Here is a 15,970-nt window from a genome sequence, read left to right as displayed (position 1 = left end):
GTCAGGCAAGAAAAAGAAATAAAAAGCTAATAGATTGGAAAGGAAAAAATAAAACTATCTCTATTCACAGATGACGTGACCTTGCATGAAGAAAATCCTAAGGAATCCACTAAAAAAAATACACACACATACGCACACACACACGCACACACGAGTTCAGCAAGGTTGCAGGATACAAGCTCGATTTTATACACTTGCAATGAATATGAAAATGAAATTAAGAAAGTAATTCCATTTACAATGGCATCAAAAAGAATAAAATGTTTTAGAATAAATTAACAGAAGAAACGTACAACTAATATTCTGAAAACACTGTTGAAAGAACTTAAATAAGATCTAAATAAATGCAATCTCATCAGAATCCCAGCTGGCTTCTTTTTAGAAACGGACAGGCTGATCCTAAAATTCATACAGAATTACAAGAGACCCCAAAGACTCAAAACAATTTTTAAAAAGAAGAGCAAAGTTGGAGGACTACACTTCTCAACTTCAAAACTTACTACAAAGCAACAGCTACAAGACAGTGTGGTACAGGCATAAGGATAGGCATACAGAATTCTATCAATGGAATACAATTAATGGAGAGTCCAAAAATAAACTTGTGTGTCAATGGTCATCTGATTTTCAACAAGGAGGTACCAAGACTATTCAGTGGGGAAGGAATGGTGCTGGGACAACTGCATAGCCACATGCAAAAGAATGAAATTGGACCACTAACTTAAACCATATACAAAATTAATTCAAAATGATCTAAATATAATAGCTAGAGCTATAAAACTCCTAGGAAAAAATTAGCAATAAATTTGCATGACGTTAGATTTGGCAATGGATTCTTAGGTATGACACCAAAAACACGGGGAACAAAGGAAAAACAGATGACTGGACTTCCTCAAATAAAAAACTTCTATGCTTCAAAGAACACTATCAAGAAAGTAAAAAGACAACTCACAGAAGGCGAAAAAATTACAAATCATATATTTGATAATGGACTTGTATCTAGAATATATAAAGACTCTTATAACTCAAAAACAGAAATAACTCAATTCGAAAATGGGCAAAGGATCTGCATAGACATTTCTCCAAAGAAGATACACAAATGTCCAGTAAGCACATGAAAAGAAGCTTCACATCACTGTCCATTAGGGAAATGCAAATCAAAACCACAATGAGATTCCAATTTGTACACAAATGTTCAGAGTAGCATTTCTTAATAACATCCGAATAATAATTTATTAATAATAACAATCCAGTGTCTATCAACTGATGAATGCATATACAAAATGTGGTATATCCAAAGAGTGGAATATTATTTAGCCATAAAAAATGGAACAATTAACTGAGAGGGATTAAAAAGCTAGGTTACTTATCATAAGTAAAATCCCATCAAGGGATATAATGAAATAGTAATGGATTCATTTTTAATCAACTTCATTATGGCAGGTGGTGCTAGAATGCAGGGGAAGGGCAGATCCAAATGTCAATGAAGCTTCCTCTCAACTTCTGTCTAGGCGTAAGTGCCGACTTTAAAAGGTCTTCAAAGAAATTCATGCAAGGAATGCCTCTTGCAACTTGGTCACATGCAAAAGTGAAGCAAGAAGCACATCCGTTTGGAGCTTGCCCCAAGGGCTTCTAGTTCTTCTCCAAACTGGGTTCATAACTCCCACCCACAGAGGGAAAGGCAGTGCCTGAAGCAGAACCCAGGGATAAGCAAATTAGCATTTCCAAGGTCAACTGCTGACAGGCCTAATTGATTACAGCAACCAGTATATTCTGGCTGAAGTTAAGAGGCTTAGCCTCTCTAGCTTGCTCAACACTAGCAAGAAACTAATTTACCACATCAGTTACAAAATATGGAAGTACTGTAGGTATGGAGTCAAATTGGGATGCGACATTTCAAGAAGAGGCAAATATTAATAGGATCTGGAGAAGTAAGTGATTTTAAGGGGGTTAAACAATTTTGGGAAAAACCTAAAATACCAATCATGCCAGCGGTAAAGGACTGACAAGTACAAAAAAAAAAAAAAAGGAAAAGAAATCAATAGATAGTATTATCTTGTTTTACCAACTGGTTCAAAGTTTCAATGTGAATATTCACCAAAACTGCTAAAAAGCTGCAAAACTAAATGATTTAACTACCATTACAATTTTTTGCCCTCCTCTGATAGTCACTGAAAAGTGAAACGCCCTCTGCCATTTCCCACGTGTAGCTATTAAGCATATGAAATGAGGCTAGTCCGGACTGAGAACAGAATGTAAGTATAAAAATAACTCAATTTTCATAACGATTACAAGTCGAGGTAATATTTTAGACACATTAGATTAAATAATATATTACTAAAATTAATTCCTCTTCTTTTTTCTCACATTTTGTAATAAGGATAGTAGAAAATTTTAAATTATGCATGCGGCTCACATTATATTTTTATTGGACAGTGCTGCTACACACAAATAACACATTACATTTATACAGAACACATTTTTTTTTTTTTTTGGCAGGGGGGTGCGCGGGCCTCTCACTGTTGTGGCCTCTCCCATTGCGGAGCACAGGCTCCAGACGTGCAGGCTCCGCGGCATGTGGGATCTTCCCCGACCGGGGCACAAACCCGTGTCCCCTACTTTGGCAGGCGGACTCTCAACCACTGCGCCACCAGGGAAGCCCCCAGAACACACACTTAATTTCAGGTATGAAGTACAGAAAGAGAGAGAAATAGGTCTGGATAATAAAAAAATCTTCTCTAGAATAATCACATTGGTTTCACCTGTTAATCACCAACCTAATAAAAGTTCCTTTCTGCTTAGGGAAAGACAAACTTTTATTTCTTTTAAAAAGGATCTAATGTTTCAGAAACGATCCTAAAGCCTGTGCTACTTCTGCCATGAATTGTCATCTTTGCCTAGAATTAAACTAGTCTTAATTCTTTTCAATGATCAAAGATATATGATAAAGTGCTAGTCTAATTTTAAAATCTGTTCGAGTGACTCCACTTCAGTTTCTCCCGTAGTAGTCATTTTCATACCTATTAGGTCACTGAAACCTAACCCATGCCTCTGCTCCAAAGGTTTAAAAAAAAGAAAAGAAAAGAAATGAAAAAGAAAAAATAGAATCAACACAAATATTATTCGCAAGCATCTAGAAAAACCCTGGCAGTATTTAGGTACTATACGTATTCTGTTTTAAAAACTAAAATATGACTCATTTGCTATTTCAAAAAGGGACATCCCAATGTGGATGGGAGCTTAGCAAACAGGAGAGTACAGCAAGCAATTATTTCCACACATTCCATCATGTGCAGAAACCAAGCCAACCTTCAGGTTTTTACAGTCTGGGGAAGAAAGAAAATCTGGAGGTGTTGGAATAGTTGGAAATTTACGGAGTGAGAGTGCACCATAACAGGAGGTGAGGTGAGGTGAGGTGAGGTGAGGTGAGGCCAACAACAGCTCAAACTTTCCTCTCCGTAGCTCTCAAAAAGGAAACTACTCAACTTTCTGACTAAGGAAGTCAATAGGAGAGGAAAATACATTTCACACTTTTTAATATCCCAAAATTGTGCCCCATACATTTGGCCCACTGATAGAATTTAAAGTGGTTTTTAAATGTTATCAACAACAAAAATCAAGATCACTAACTCAGAATAATAAATAATAAATATGAGATGTATCTTTCTATTTTGTGACAGGGCCTGCATCTATTGCTGGTAAATGAACTGAGTAACCGGGATAACTAGAAATAAAGCTAGTGGAAATGAGCGGTCTAGTCCTCATTCCTGGAAGAGCTGATCTTAAAATGTTGTGATCCTAATAGCCCTACAGTTTTTCTGGTCTGATAGAAACAGCACAATTTTTGTATTTTTAGATATATGGAATAATTCAGGCTCCAAGCTACTAGATTCCAATAATGTAGTGACTGTACTTCTTACACAATTCTGAACCCCGCAATCAACACACACAGATCAGTAAGGCCCCAGTGGCTACCTCATAAGAAGTGTTTTGGTGCCACCTAGTGGCATAGGTTTCTCCTGTCAAAGGCGAAATGATTAGACCAGGGTTCTCAAAGTGTGGTCCCTGAACCAGTAGCATCAGCCACCAGAGAACTCATTAGAAGTGCAAATTTTTGGCCTCATTCTAGATCTACTGAAACTTTAGCAGTGGGGCCCGGCAATCTGTTTCAACAAGCCCTCTAAGTGGTTCCCTCCCATGTTTAAGAACCACTGGATTAATCAGTCCTTACACAAAAATTAAGTGCAAAGTCTTTAAAACTTAGGTTCATCAATGAACAAAAGTGCTCAATTTCTAATTTCTAAAGACCAAACACATTAACAAAACAAAAATACAATAAAAAAGCAAAAAGCCCTGTGAAACAAAGAAAAGGCATTTATTGGTATCAGGATATTAGGTTATGGCATCTTAAGGGGGCTCATCTGAAAAGGGGGAACACATGAAAAGCCAAGGAGGTAGAACACTAGTGATTTTTAAATTGAGTCACCTACCCTAATGATTCCTGTGCAACTATGTTATAAAGTCATCAAGAGAAAAGAGAAAAATCTTTTTCTTGATTCCTTGCTAAACTGTTTATTTTCTATTTAGGTCTTAGAGGAGAACTTGGTTACTTTAAATAACAACTTAAACTGAGGTTGAGTAAGAAAAGTCCCATAATGCACCTAGATGTTTGCAGGCCTCTCACTGTTGTGGCCTCTCCCGTTGTGGAGCACAGGCTCCGGATGCACGGGCTCAGCAGCCATGGCTCATGGGCCCAGCCGCTCCGTGGCACGTGGGATTTTCCCGGACCGGGGCTCGAACCCACGTCCCCTGCATCGGCAGGCGGACTCTCAACCACTGCGCCACCAGGGAAGCCCAAAAAAACCCTTTTAATAAATATCTATTTATTCATAATTAAAAAGTTATATGCTTGAAGTAAGAAAACTGGGTCATGAGATATATGCCCCGTATGGCCACTGGTCCACACAGTCACAATTAAGTATATACCATCCCTTACTCCATGGCTTAAACGGCAAACTTACCAGTTAAGAGAAAAAAATCAACTCTGAGAGGCTAACCATGCAAAACCAAGCCTCCAATATGACAGGTAACATCACAGACATTAATATCGGCGGCATAAAATATAAAGAAATTTCAAAGACTTGCTCTATTAATTTTGATTTTGTCCTTTCAAGATATAAATTTAGATATCCACAGAGACCAACTATTTAATTCTAACATTTTAAGAGCAAATGCCCACAATAGGATGAGTTTCTGACAAAACTCTTCTTTCCTTTTTCTCTTCAAACCTTCCCTCTACCCACAAGTGAGTTCATAAAAATATGTCACAGAAAGATGGGTCAAAAGCAAAATGTAAATAATAATAATTTTTTAAACACGAGAAAAAAATCTTGGAACTGATTTGTTACAAAGAACTTTCCTCGTTGTCACTATCATTGCAAAGACGAATCTGTGCTGAGCCACTGCATGGGGCTAAGTGCCATACTACTTTGCCAGTTCAAATGCTCAACTGTTCACTAATTAATATTTTGAATTTAAAATTTTCTCATTTGTAAAAAAAGATGTAAAACCTCATATAATTGCAATAAGAAGTAGAGAAAATATACCCCAAAAAATGCCTCTCACATCACAGCTAGAAAGGATTACTGCCATCAACTGAGGGCCATCAGAAAGAGAAAGGGGTGCCAGATTAATCTAGGTCAAGGGGCTGAAATCAGGCCAAACTGGTTTCAAATTCAAATTCCCTGGCTGCCACTTCGGTGTGTGCCCTATGGTAAGTTACTTCAATTCAGTGAGCCTCATTTTCCCATCTGTAGAGTGAGGATAAGGCTACCTCTTTCAGTGATTTTCACCGCACGCACCTTTATTTAATAGTATCTGCCTATAGTCAGCTCTGGCGGCTCTTTTCCTCACCCACTTCAACACTTTGAGAAACGCTTACATCAGAAGGTGAGGCATGTTCCCAGGTCAAGACTAAACAATACAATTATGGTAGTGATACATTTAATAGCAACATCTCACACATATTTCGAAGACACAAGTCAACAGTACCAGGAATCTCACCAGCTGAGGAAAAGGCTGACCTTGAAGTTGCCCCAGCATTCAGGCTTTGTAACCTTTGGAGTCTTTTACCAACTGTATCTACCAAATGCAAATATGTTCCAATGTGAGAAATGCCCCGTGGCATGGTGGTAACCTGAAAGACCAGCTCTCCAGTTGATGAGAACAGCTTGATTTGTGGCATTTGCCCATTTCTGTGAGTGGGGTTAATTCTCCTCCTATGGCTGCTTCAACCCAACACCCAAATTCCTTAATTACTTGACTGATTGATTGACTGATTCATCAATAAGCATTTGCAGACGACCTAAAATGTATAAAGCCCTCTGCCAGGCTCTGAAGGTGGGGTATGAGGATGACTATAGATGAATCCTACCCTCAAGGACCTTACAGACCAGACAGGGAAATACAATAAACACAAAAAAGAAATATAAAATATAAGGAGAACATGAAGAACCTCTGAAAACAGGGAAAAATCCCTAACTTCCAGCAAGCAGTACATACAATAAAAGTTCAGGTATTATTTACCTAAAGAACCCCTAGTATTGCCTATGCTTTCTACTAGGCAAATTTCAAAACCTCTCTGGGTGAAAAACAATATTTTCCTTTTACCAGAGTTAATGAATATGTATGTGCATATGTGTATATCACAGTTCCTCTGCCTCAGCACTGCTGACATTTCAGGCTGGATGTTGCCCAGGGGCTGTCCTATGCATTGTGGGATATTTAGCGACACCTAAACACCTAGAGGCTGGTAGAGACCAGTAGCACACTCACCACCTGCCTCTAAGTTGTGACAACCAGAAATGTCTCCAGACGTTGCCAAAGGTGCCCTGAGGGCAAAACCACCCACTACTGTATATACACTATGCATATACGGCTATACAGATGGGGTCTATACAGGGATGGAGTGGATATATGGATCCATGGATATGAACCTGTGTGCATATATAAATGAGCTAGATACTCAATTAGAGGAAATTTTTATATTAATTTGCCTACTAGGTTTTAAATATATTCATTCACTTCTTGAGTGCCTTCTATATACCAAGTGCTGATAGAGGCAACAGCAGGGGCGAGGGCGGGGGAATTAGAGGCACCTGGCAAAAATCCCTGCAGTCACGGTGCTTACGTACAGGGTAGACAGGCAACAAACCAAATAACTATACCAATGATACAGTATGTGAGAAGGTGGGATGACGTTAAGTAGTAGGGGGAAAAATCAAGCAGGGCAAAGGGTTAGAGATTCTGAGAAGAGGACATGTTGCCCTTCTGAATTTCAAGCACCTAATCGCGCCAGACAAAACACATGCTCAGATTTTCAGATCCTGTGCTCACAGGCAACTTCCTGAGCACAATTTGAAAGCAAGTCTAAATTTTATTAATGTTAAGAAGAGAGGGAATGTACTCATTTTGTACTCATAACCAGTAAGGGAGCAGAATGGAGGGCTGTCACACACCCCCACTTCCTCATTCCTATTCTCTGCCCAACCCTAGAGGCTGACAAACCTCACTCATTCTGAAAAGCTCCCATTCCTTGAAGTAAGAACCAGTGAGTAAAAGCATCAGAGATACCTAACTGCTAAGGTTCCTTTCAGCCTCAAAATGGCATTAATGGATTATCAATATGAATACTGCTGATGACAAAGAAGAGGGATTGAGGAAAAGGAACAGGAAATTTTATTCTGGTAAATCTTTTTGTGGGCCTTAATAGATGTTACAAGGCTGTTTTCTCACTTTATTGCACTGCCCTAATATATACATCATTGTGAAAATTTTCCCTGTGATTCTTTTTGTTAGCATATTTCAATCTCCTCCAAAAATGTATTTCATCAGAAGTTCTTTTCACTTGATTAACTGTAGAGTCTACAAATAATGCCACTACAATGAACAAACACACACAGTCCTGGTGTGACATAATAGGAAGAAATATATATTTGGTCTCTGCCCCTAAAGCCCTTGGAATCATCAAAGTGATCAAAGTCTTTTTGTATTCTAATGAGATGACTGGTGGCTAGGGGTTATCTGGATAGCCTCAAGATGGGGGCTGGTTGCCATGGAAGCCAACCACATGATTAGAGGGCTGGAGATTGACTCAATCACTAGTGGCCAATGATCTAATTGCGCGTGCGTGGGTACTGAATGACGCCTCCATAAAAACCCAAAGGGGCAGGGTTCAGAGAGCTTCCAGGTCGGTGAACACACGGAGGTGCTGGCAGTGAGGCAAGCTTGGAGAGGGCATGGAAGCTCGCGCCCCTTCCCACTTACCTTGCCCTTTGCATCTCTTCCATCTGGCTGTTCCTGTGATGTAGCTTTTTATAATAAATCGGTAATCTAGTAGATAAACTGTTTCCCTGAGTTCTGTGAGCTGCTCTAGCAAATTATAGAACCCAAGGGCAGTGGGGGCAGTCTCATGGGACTGAGCGCTTAACCTGTGAGATCTGACACTAACTCCAGGTAAATAGTATCAGAATTGAATTGAATTGTAGGACACCCAGTTGGAGAATTGGAGAATTGCTTGGAGTGGGAAGTGGAGCTAGAAGTGTCACAAGCGCTGTGAGTAGCAGAGTAGAAACAGTGCAGCTTTTCCTTACACCTGGGAAATATGAAGATATAGGCAAAACAACTGAGCTTTTTGAGAGAGCTGGATTTTTACTACTCTGTAGGCAATGCCTTTATACTTTTAACACTACAGATACCATAATTTTCAATGGCCTTCATTTATTTAAGTTATAATAACATTTTGCTTTTATAATTGACTCCAGCTTTAAAAGCTATATAAGAAATACAAACATTGGCTTCTTATGGTTGTTATTTTTATTGTCTTTGTGGCCACCACCCCACTATTATTACTTTCTTCTAATTACTGCTTCTACTCAATAACATAATTATGGAATAATGTATAAGAGCAACGCCAAAAAGAAACCTTCCCACTTTAACTAGAGTCCTGGCTATAAGAAGCAGTTCTCTAGATGGAGAAATTTATTACAGCATAATGAAAATCCATAATGTGGGTCTTCCTAAGAAAAGAAGTCTTGAGAATGTGAGGTCAGTACGTGCTGGCTTCTCAAACCATTAAGTAATTTTCAAAATAAATTTAACATAAAAGATTTAAGTAAAATAATTACTCCTTTTTCATAAAATTAGGTGATGGGTGATAGGGTTATGGATGTTCATAATTTTCTTTTTCTTTTTCTCTCTATCCCTCAAATTTTTAGATTTTTAGAATGCCTTATATCAGGGGAAAAACTAGAATATTACCCACCGAAGCCTCCAGATTCAGAAGTATGCACTCAACTGAATGCTTAAGGTTTGCAAATCTGAAAGTTCAGTTATTCATGAGAAGCACAAATTTCTAAGGCCATGTAATTTTTAACTCTGATGGCTGTTCTTTATTCATCATTAACTCTAAAGTAACTGTCACAAAGTGAAAGCTCTGTTTATTGCCTAGGTGGAGACCAAGGTGAGAAAAAAAGGAATCGGGTTTAAAAAGATGATGATTCTTAATGAGAATACAAATTCTGGATACATGAAAGAACAGACTATCATTCAATCAATTCACTGTATCACTTCTATCAGTCAGGACTGCAACTGGCTGCAACGGAGAGGACACCTGACAGCCATCACTTAACCAAAAAGGAACTGATTTTCCTAACATTACAACAAGTCCAGAAATAGACAGACTAGGGTCAGTACAATGACCCCAAAAGTTCCCAGCTTCTTCCTTCCACGACCAGACTCAACTCTGCCTTTACAAGTAGAAGACACTAAAGTCCAGGGAACGTGTGAATGTCCAAGGGAAGTCATTGAGAACTTCACTAGCAGAATAGGACAAAAGCTGATGGGCTGTTTAAGAAAAAGCATGCAACCTCATTTCGGAATTCAAAAGGGAGAAGGAAAGGAAGAAGAAGAGGGACAAAAAAGAAAAATCAGATAATGTTAACCTCAACAAAATAACCAAAATTTTCTGAGCTAAATACCACTAAATGTTATTTCAATATTATCCAATTGCTGCAAATGCCATTAGACAAACACAATCAATTTTCAATAAAGTGTAATTGTTAAGGGCAGAAACTGCAGTCAAGTCCCTTATGCTCAAATCTCAACTCCCACCACTTACTTAGTAACTGTGTGACCTTTGGAGAGCACTTAACTTCGCTAAGCCTCAGTGGCTCATGTACCCAGTGGGGATAACAACAGTCCTTACTTTGAAGGATTAGTTAGGACCAAGTGAGATATCACTTATGAAAACAGCACAGTGCCTGCACACATTTGACGTGTGTAACCAATCAAGCTATTATCATCTTTTGATCATTATGGCCATCATTATCATCACCGTACCTCAGAATAGTTCAACAAACATCCAATTACCTGCCTGACCATAGTAACTGAAGTCTCTCTGCTCTGTTTCTTTCAGCAAGTCACAGAAAGAAAAGCAATATAGAGAGTAAAATCCAGAAGCTCTCCAACAGTTTTCTCATCTACTGGACCCTTGGGCAATTTAAATATACATCCTTTTACTCTTTTCTTCCAAACGTTCCTCACAAATATTCAGCAAGAATCTGATAAGAACTGTCAATCCTCAGGCACATACATTTTCCATGGAATCGCAGAATGTTAACCAAACCTCTGAAGGCCACCTGAAGACACACCCTGACACAGAGGCAGGACGAGAGGACGCAACCCTGAGGTACACTAACATTTTAGGGAAGGGCCATTCCTCAAATTTACTTGACTAAACTTAAAGGGCTTATGAAAATTCAGTTGCTTAAAGATGATGTTGATACCTACAGCTCTGATAAATTAGGTCAGTACATTCTGCTTAAGAAGACAGAAAAGCACATAATAAACTTTAAAATCTGAAAAATAAGCTCTGGTTATCTGAAAAATCTCCTAACGTAACAAATTTCATTTCCCAGTTAGTTCAAATAAAGAATTACTAGAATACCAATAAATTCAGAGAAAAACTAATAGATAGGGTGGCAGCAAGAGTCTAATTGCCCAGACACCATAAGCTGTAACGTAACACGAGGAAAGGTGATAATTTCAAATATGCTAGAAAGTTGAATAGGGACAAGCACCTGTATAGGAATATGCAACCAACAGGAAACAAAACGAAACACATCACCACCCAAGTTCTCGGCAGCAGGAATCCCCTCCACGAATAATTTAATAATATAGTGACAAGAGAATTACAGTGCAAAGTGAGAAAATGATCCCCAAGTGATTGTTACCACCTATTTTGTCAAAATTCATTCTAATTTGTGATGAAACTGGGCAACCCGAAAGGTCAACAGAAAGTGTGTCTAATCTTATAAGGCTAAGAAGAAAAGGGAGTATTTCTGCTCTGAAGATAGTTGACGGACTTTCCCACTTGCTCTTCTGCACTTTAATTTCTCCCAGTCCATGGCCTATTGCCCAAGAAAATAGTCAACTCAAATGCAAACCAAATGACTAAATGATAGCTAACATTTACTGAGCACTTATTAAGTATTAATGACTGCTCTATGTAATTTGTAAGTATTATCTCATTTAATCCCCACAATAATGCCATTTACAAATCAGAAATCTAAAACAGAGGTTACAAAACTTGTCCAAGGACACAAAAATAATAAGTGATGGAGCTGGGACAAGAACCCAGGCATTCTGTACACAAAGCTCTGCACTCTTACATTACACTATCCTGCCTATATCTCAATGTAGGGGCATAATATAAGACACAAAGCACACAAATCGAATCCTCTTCACCTCAACTATAATATCTTAGCTGAACTTACTTTTTCCACCTGAGCTACTGAAATAACTTCATTAGCTACTTGAGGTATCTCCATCCTCCGCAGCATCCTCGGTATTGCCATGAGGTTATCTTTCTAGACCTGGATCTTGCCACATTCCTCCTCTACTTTAAACCATCCAATAATAAAGTCCTAACTTCTTTCAGGACCTTAATGTTCAATGTTTAGGCCCTCAGTGTTCACTTAATGTTTGAACAGCATGTATATGTCTTGCTTCCCAGCTAAACTGTAAACAACCTGAAGGAAGAAACCTTTATTAATCATTGTAGTGTTGGCTAACATGAATTACTGATTTAGCTGCACGCAAATCAAAAGCCTTAAATAGACTCCAAACTCATCCACCTTTGCTCCCCTCTTCACATCACAGGCCCTTCTTCTAAGCTCTGACCCTTAAATTTCTAATTGCTGCCTATACTTTTTGATAGTTATTGAATAAACACTACACTAACAGCACTTTGCATATACTATCTTATTAACCCCAACAACCTTATAAAATGGGCATTTTTATCTCTATTTCACAGATAAAAAATTAGAAGTTCAAAGAAATTACCTATCTTTGAGCAAGTTATAGAACTAAAGCTGGAACTGGGACTAGAGACCGTATCAGGCTGATTCCAAATCCTGCAATTAAGTAGCAATATGGGCTCTGTCTCCTAAAAGTCTTTCATCTACTGTTAGAGGCTGAGTTACTTTCAAATTTACTTAAATACCAGGTGTTTTTCTACTCTCTGGGTCCTCAGACGGCACCTCAGTCGGGCGTCACAAGAAAACTGCTCTCCTAACAAGCTCTTGCTCTATTACTCCAGTGGGGGTCACCCTAGGCATCCTCTCTGTAGGGAGTTTCTCCTGTCACCAAAGTCTTGCTCATAAGCACTCCAATTCAGGTTCATAAGCAGTTCTCAGGAGGTGGTCCCCAAGACCCTTCCACAAGGTCCACAGGGTCAAAACTATTTTTATAATAATTGTCAGACCTGCAACAGAGGAGTTGCGACAGAGACCACATGGCCCACAAAACTGAAAACATTTGCTATCTGACCCCTCATGGAAAAACTTTGCCAATCCCTGCTTTAGAGCATGAATCTTTCAAAAAACGATGCTTATATTTCTTTTTAAATGAAACAGATGCTGCATTTTGCATCAAAATATACTTATTTAAAAAAAATAAAACAAAAACAAACAAAAATGAACTCGGTATCAAACATACTAAGAAGCCTTCAAAGCAAATCCTGAAAAAAACTGACTACAATCCTCCAGGAGGTTACGTACCAGCCCTTCTCTCTTATGATTTAAGATCTTATTATGAGTTTACCCAGGACTACCTACCAAAGCCGAATATCTAACACCATCAAAAAGAGACTACAAATCAGGCTGGACAGGGGTAAGACCCTTAGAGGCCACCCACTAAAGATGATGGGTGACTTCTGCTGCCAGCTGTGAATGAATATCTAGTATGGAACTGGTCTTTCTGCCATGAGTGACTATAAGGCTGGACAAAATATATGAAGCAACGGCTTTCAGGCAGTGGGACAATAGGCAGAGCAGAACTGGGATGCCTGCGAAAAGGAAAGCAAGTGAGGTAAGTCCTCCAATTGCCCTCTTGCTTGCAAAATGGAGGAGGAATCCAAGAGGAGCACAGCAGTCTTAAAGGACTGAGAAGAGAAGAGACTGGAGTTCAGGGAGGATGAGTAGCAGGCGTTTTGCAAGACAGAAGGGGGCATGCAGGGAAAGCCCGTGAGGGACCTGCACAGAGATCCCCTTGAGTCTGATGCTGAATCCTAAGCTGCTGAGGAACAACTGCTGGGAGCTGTGAAGTGAACAATTCCCAGAATTTACGCAGGACTGGAAGGCATTCAGATTCCATCCAGCAGAGTAGAGCTTTTTCGTTGAACTCTCTGGGCAATCAACAGAGACTCCACAAAGAGCAAGCTTTGTAACAAGGCTAAAGTAGCCCTAAAGTAAAGCTACACTAGACCTGCCCTAAGGAAGTTTAACAACAAGCCTGGGATGGATCAGCCTAATCCACAAATTACTTAGCTGCCAACCAAAACAAAGGTCAATACTCTTTAAAAGAAGATGACAAAATCCCCAAACTCAACAACATAATACACACAAGTGGCAACAGAGATGCCAGAATTAGCAGACAGGATATTAAAGTAGCTATTATAAATACGCTCCATGTGCTCAAGCATACAGAGGAAAACATGAGCATAATGAGGAGAGAAATAAGATTCCATTTAATTCTTTTTCATGTCTTCTAGAGCTGAAAAATACAGTCTCTGAAATTAAAAATTCCCTGGATAGATTTAGTCAATTAGACACTTGAGAAGACAGGACTAATGAACTTGAAGACACAGCAAAAGAAACTATTCATACTAAAGTCAGAGAGAAAAAAAGACTTGAAAAAAATCACCAGAGCCTCAGTGACTTATGAGGCATTACCAAGCAGCCTAACATACATGTAATTGGAGCCCCAGAAGGAGAAGAGAGGGGAGAGAAATAGCAGCAGAATTTTTTTCCAAATTTGATCAAAACTGTAAGCCTACAAATCCATAAAGCTCGAAGAACACCAGGCAGAATAAACAAAGAAAATCACACCAAGGCACATCACCATCAAATTGCTGAAAAAACAGTGATATTAAAAGGAAAACAAAACGATTATGTTGCTCCCCTGCTTCCATATATAATATAAAATAAAAACAAATTTAACCCAAACAAAGCAAATAACATCTTTCTAGATCTTCTCATCAAAAAATTGTGGTCAAGTGCAGCAAGACTGAACTTTTCTCATCTTTTGTAGAGGCCTTCTTTTACCAGTACCCCTAGCATCGGCTTGGTCTGTCTACTGAGTAATTAAGCATGAACAAAATATAGTTCAATTACTGGAAAATAACTATCATAATGCTGTATACTGTACAGTTCACAAATGTCACATACTTTTTTTTTTTTTTGGCTGTGTTGGGTCTTTGTTGCTAGACGCAGGCTTTCTCTAGTTGCGGCGAGCAGGGGCTACTCTTCGTTGCAGTGCGCAGGCTTCTCATTGCGGTGGCTTCTCTTGTTGTGGAGCATGCGCTCTAGGCACTCAGGCTTCAGCAGTTGCGGTGTGTGGGCTCAGTAGCTGTGGCTCACAGGCTCTAGAGTGCAGGCTTAGTAGTTGTGAAGCACAGGCTTAGTTGCTCAGCAGCATGTGGAATCTTCCTGGACCAGGGATCGAACACATGTCTCCCACATTGGCAGGCAGATTCTTAACCACTGCGCCACTAGGGAAGTCCCACAAATGTCACATACTTTTGATTGTATGTTCCTTGAGGTCAGATACCTTCATGTTTCAGCCCATAAATTTCTAGTGCAGTCTCTAGTGGCTCATGGGGGTCTGAACACATATGAATGAGTCAATCTCATCTTATCCGCAGTACATCACTATGTGGTATGTAAAAGAAGATGAGAAAACAGATGCCCAGAGGGATTAAATGATTGTCCCAAGGTTACCCAAAAGGTGAGCGGTATCTTGCATCCCTAGAGCAATGCCACCACTCAGGGTTACATCAAAATAGACACAAAAGAAATAAATTTTAATTATTACTTACTCTGAGTTTCCACAAGACCCAAAGCAACACTATAAGCTGTGTCCATTCCAGAGCTGATGCAGGACTGGAAGTTTTTCAAGGAGGAGAGTGCAGATTCTACACCACTGAAGGATATAAAACCAGTTGAACCTGAACTTGAAGTGGAACGCCCTGGCATCTTGAAATTATTACCTAAGTTTTCAAACACAATGAAACAAAATTTATGAATAAGAATAATAACTGCATAGGAAAACAGAACCACTATAAACATCCATATGAATGTATCCAATATCCCACAAGTGCTACACAATTATCTACATTCTATATCACTTGAAAGGATATCAAAGCATTGTCCCATCATCTGGGCCACCAAACACAATAGATGAATTTCAATAAATAAAGAAGATGTACTTCAGTATATAAAGGAGGGAGAACACCCTCTTCCAAAAGATTCCCTGATTCTCTGAAGAATTCAACAGCGGCACAGTTCCTAAAAACCTAAAACATAAGTGTGTCAGAAAAAGTACATTGCTCATATAAAGCATTCTTCCAAAAAAA

The 15,970-nt window shown here is 39.0% G+C and overlaps 1 protein-coding gene across 10 annotated transcripts in view; it reads right to left on the bottom strand.

Moving 5' to 3' along the window:
• The window catches only part of NSMCE2 (NSE2 (MMS21) homolog, SMC5-SMC6 complex SUMO ligase), a 224,350-nt gene that overhangs the window by 201,554 nt on the left and 6,826 nt on the right, over positions 1 to 15,970 (bottom strand). For all 10 annotated transcript variants that reach the window (XM_073794739.1, XM_073794740.1, XM_073794741.1 and 7 more), the window contains exon 2: positions 15,434 to 15,604. In XM_073794739.1, coding sequence (XP_073650840.1) covers positions 15,434 to 15,590 — 157 coding nt within the window. In that variant the 5' untranslated portion in view covers positions 15,591 to 15,604. The remainder of the gene's footprint in view (positions 1 to 15,433; positions 15,605 to 15,970) is intronic.

This window comes from Tursiops truncatus, chromosome 17 (assembly GCF_011762595.2).
Source record: "Tursiops truncatus isolate mTurTru1 chromosome 17, mTurTru1.mat.Y, whole genome shotgun sequence".
In the NCBI taxonomy this organism is placed as follows: Eukaryota; Metazoa; Chordata; class Mammalia; order Artiodactyla; family Delphinidae; genus Tursiops; species Tursiops truncatus.
The sequence above is the reverse complement of the archived record's forward strand: the minus strand, read 5'-3'. Positions and strand labels throughout refer to the sequence as shown.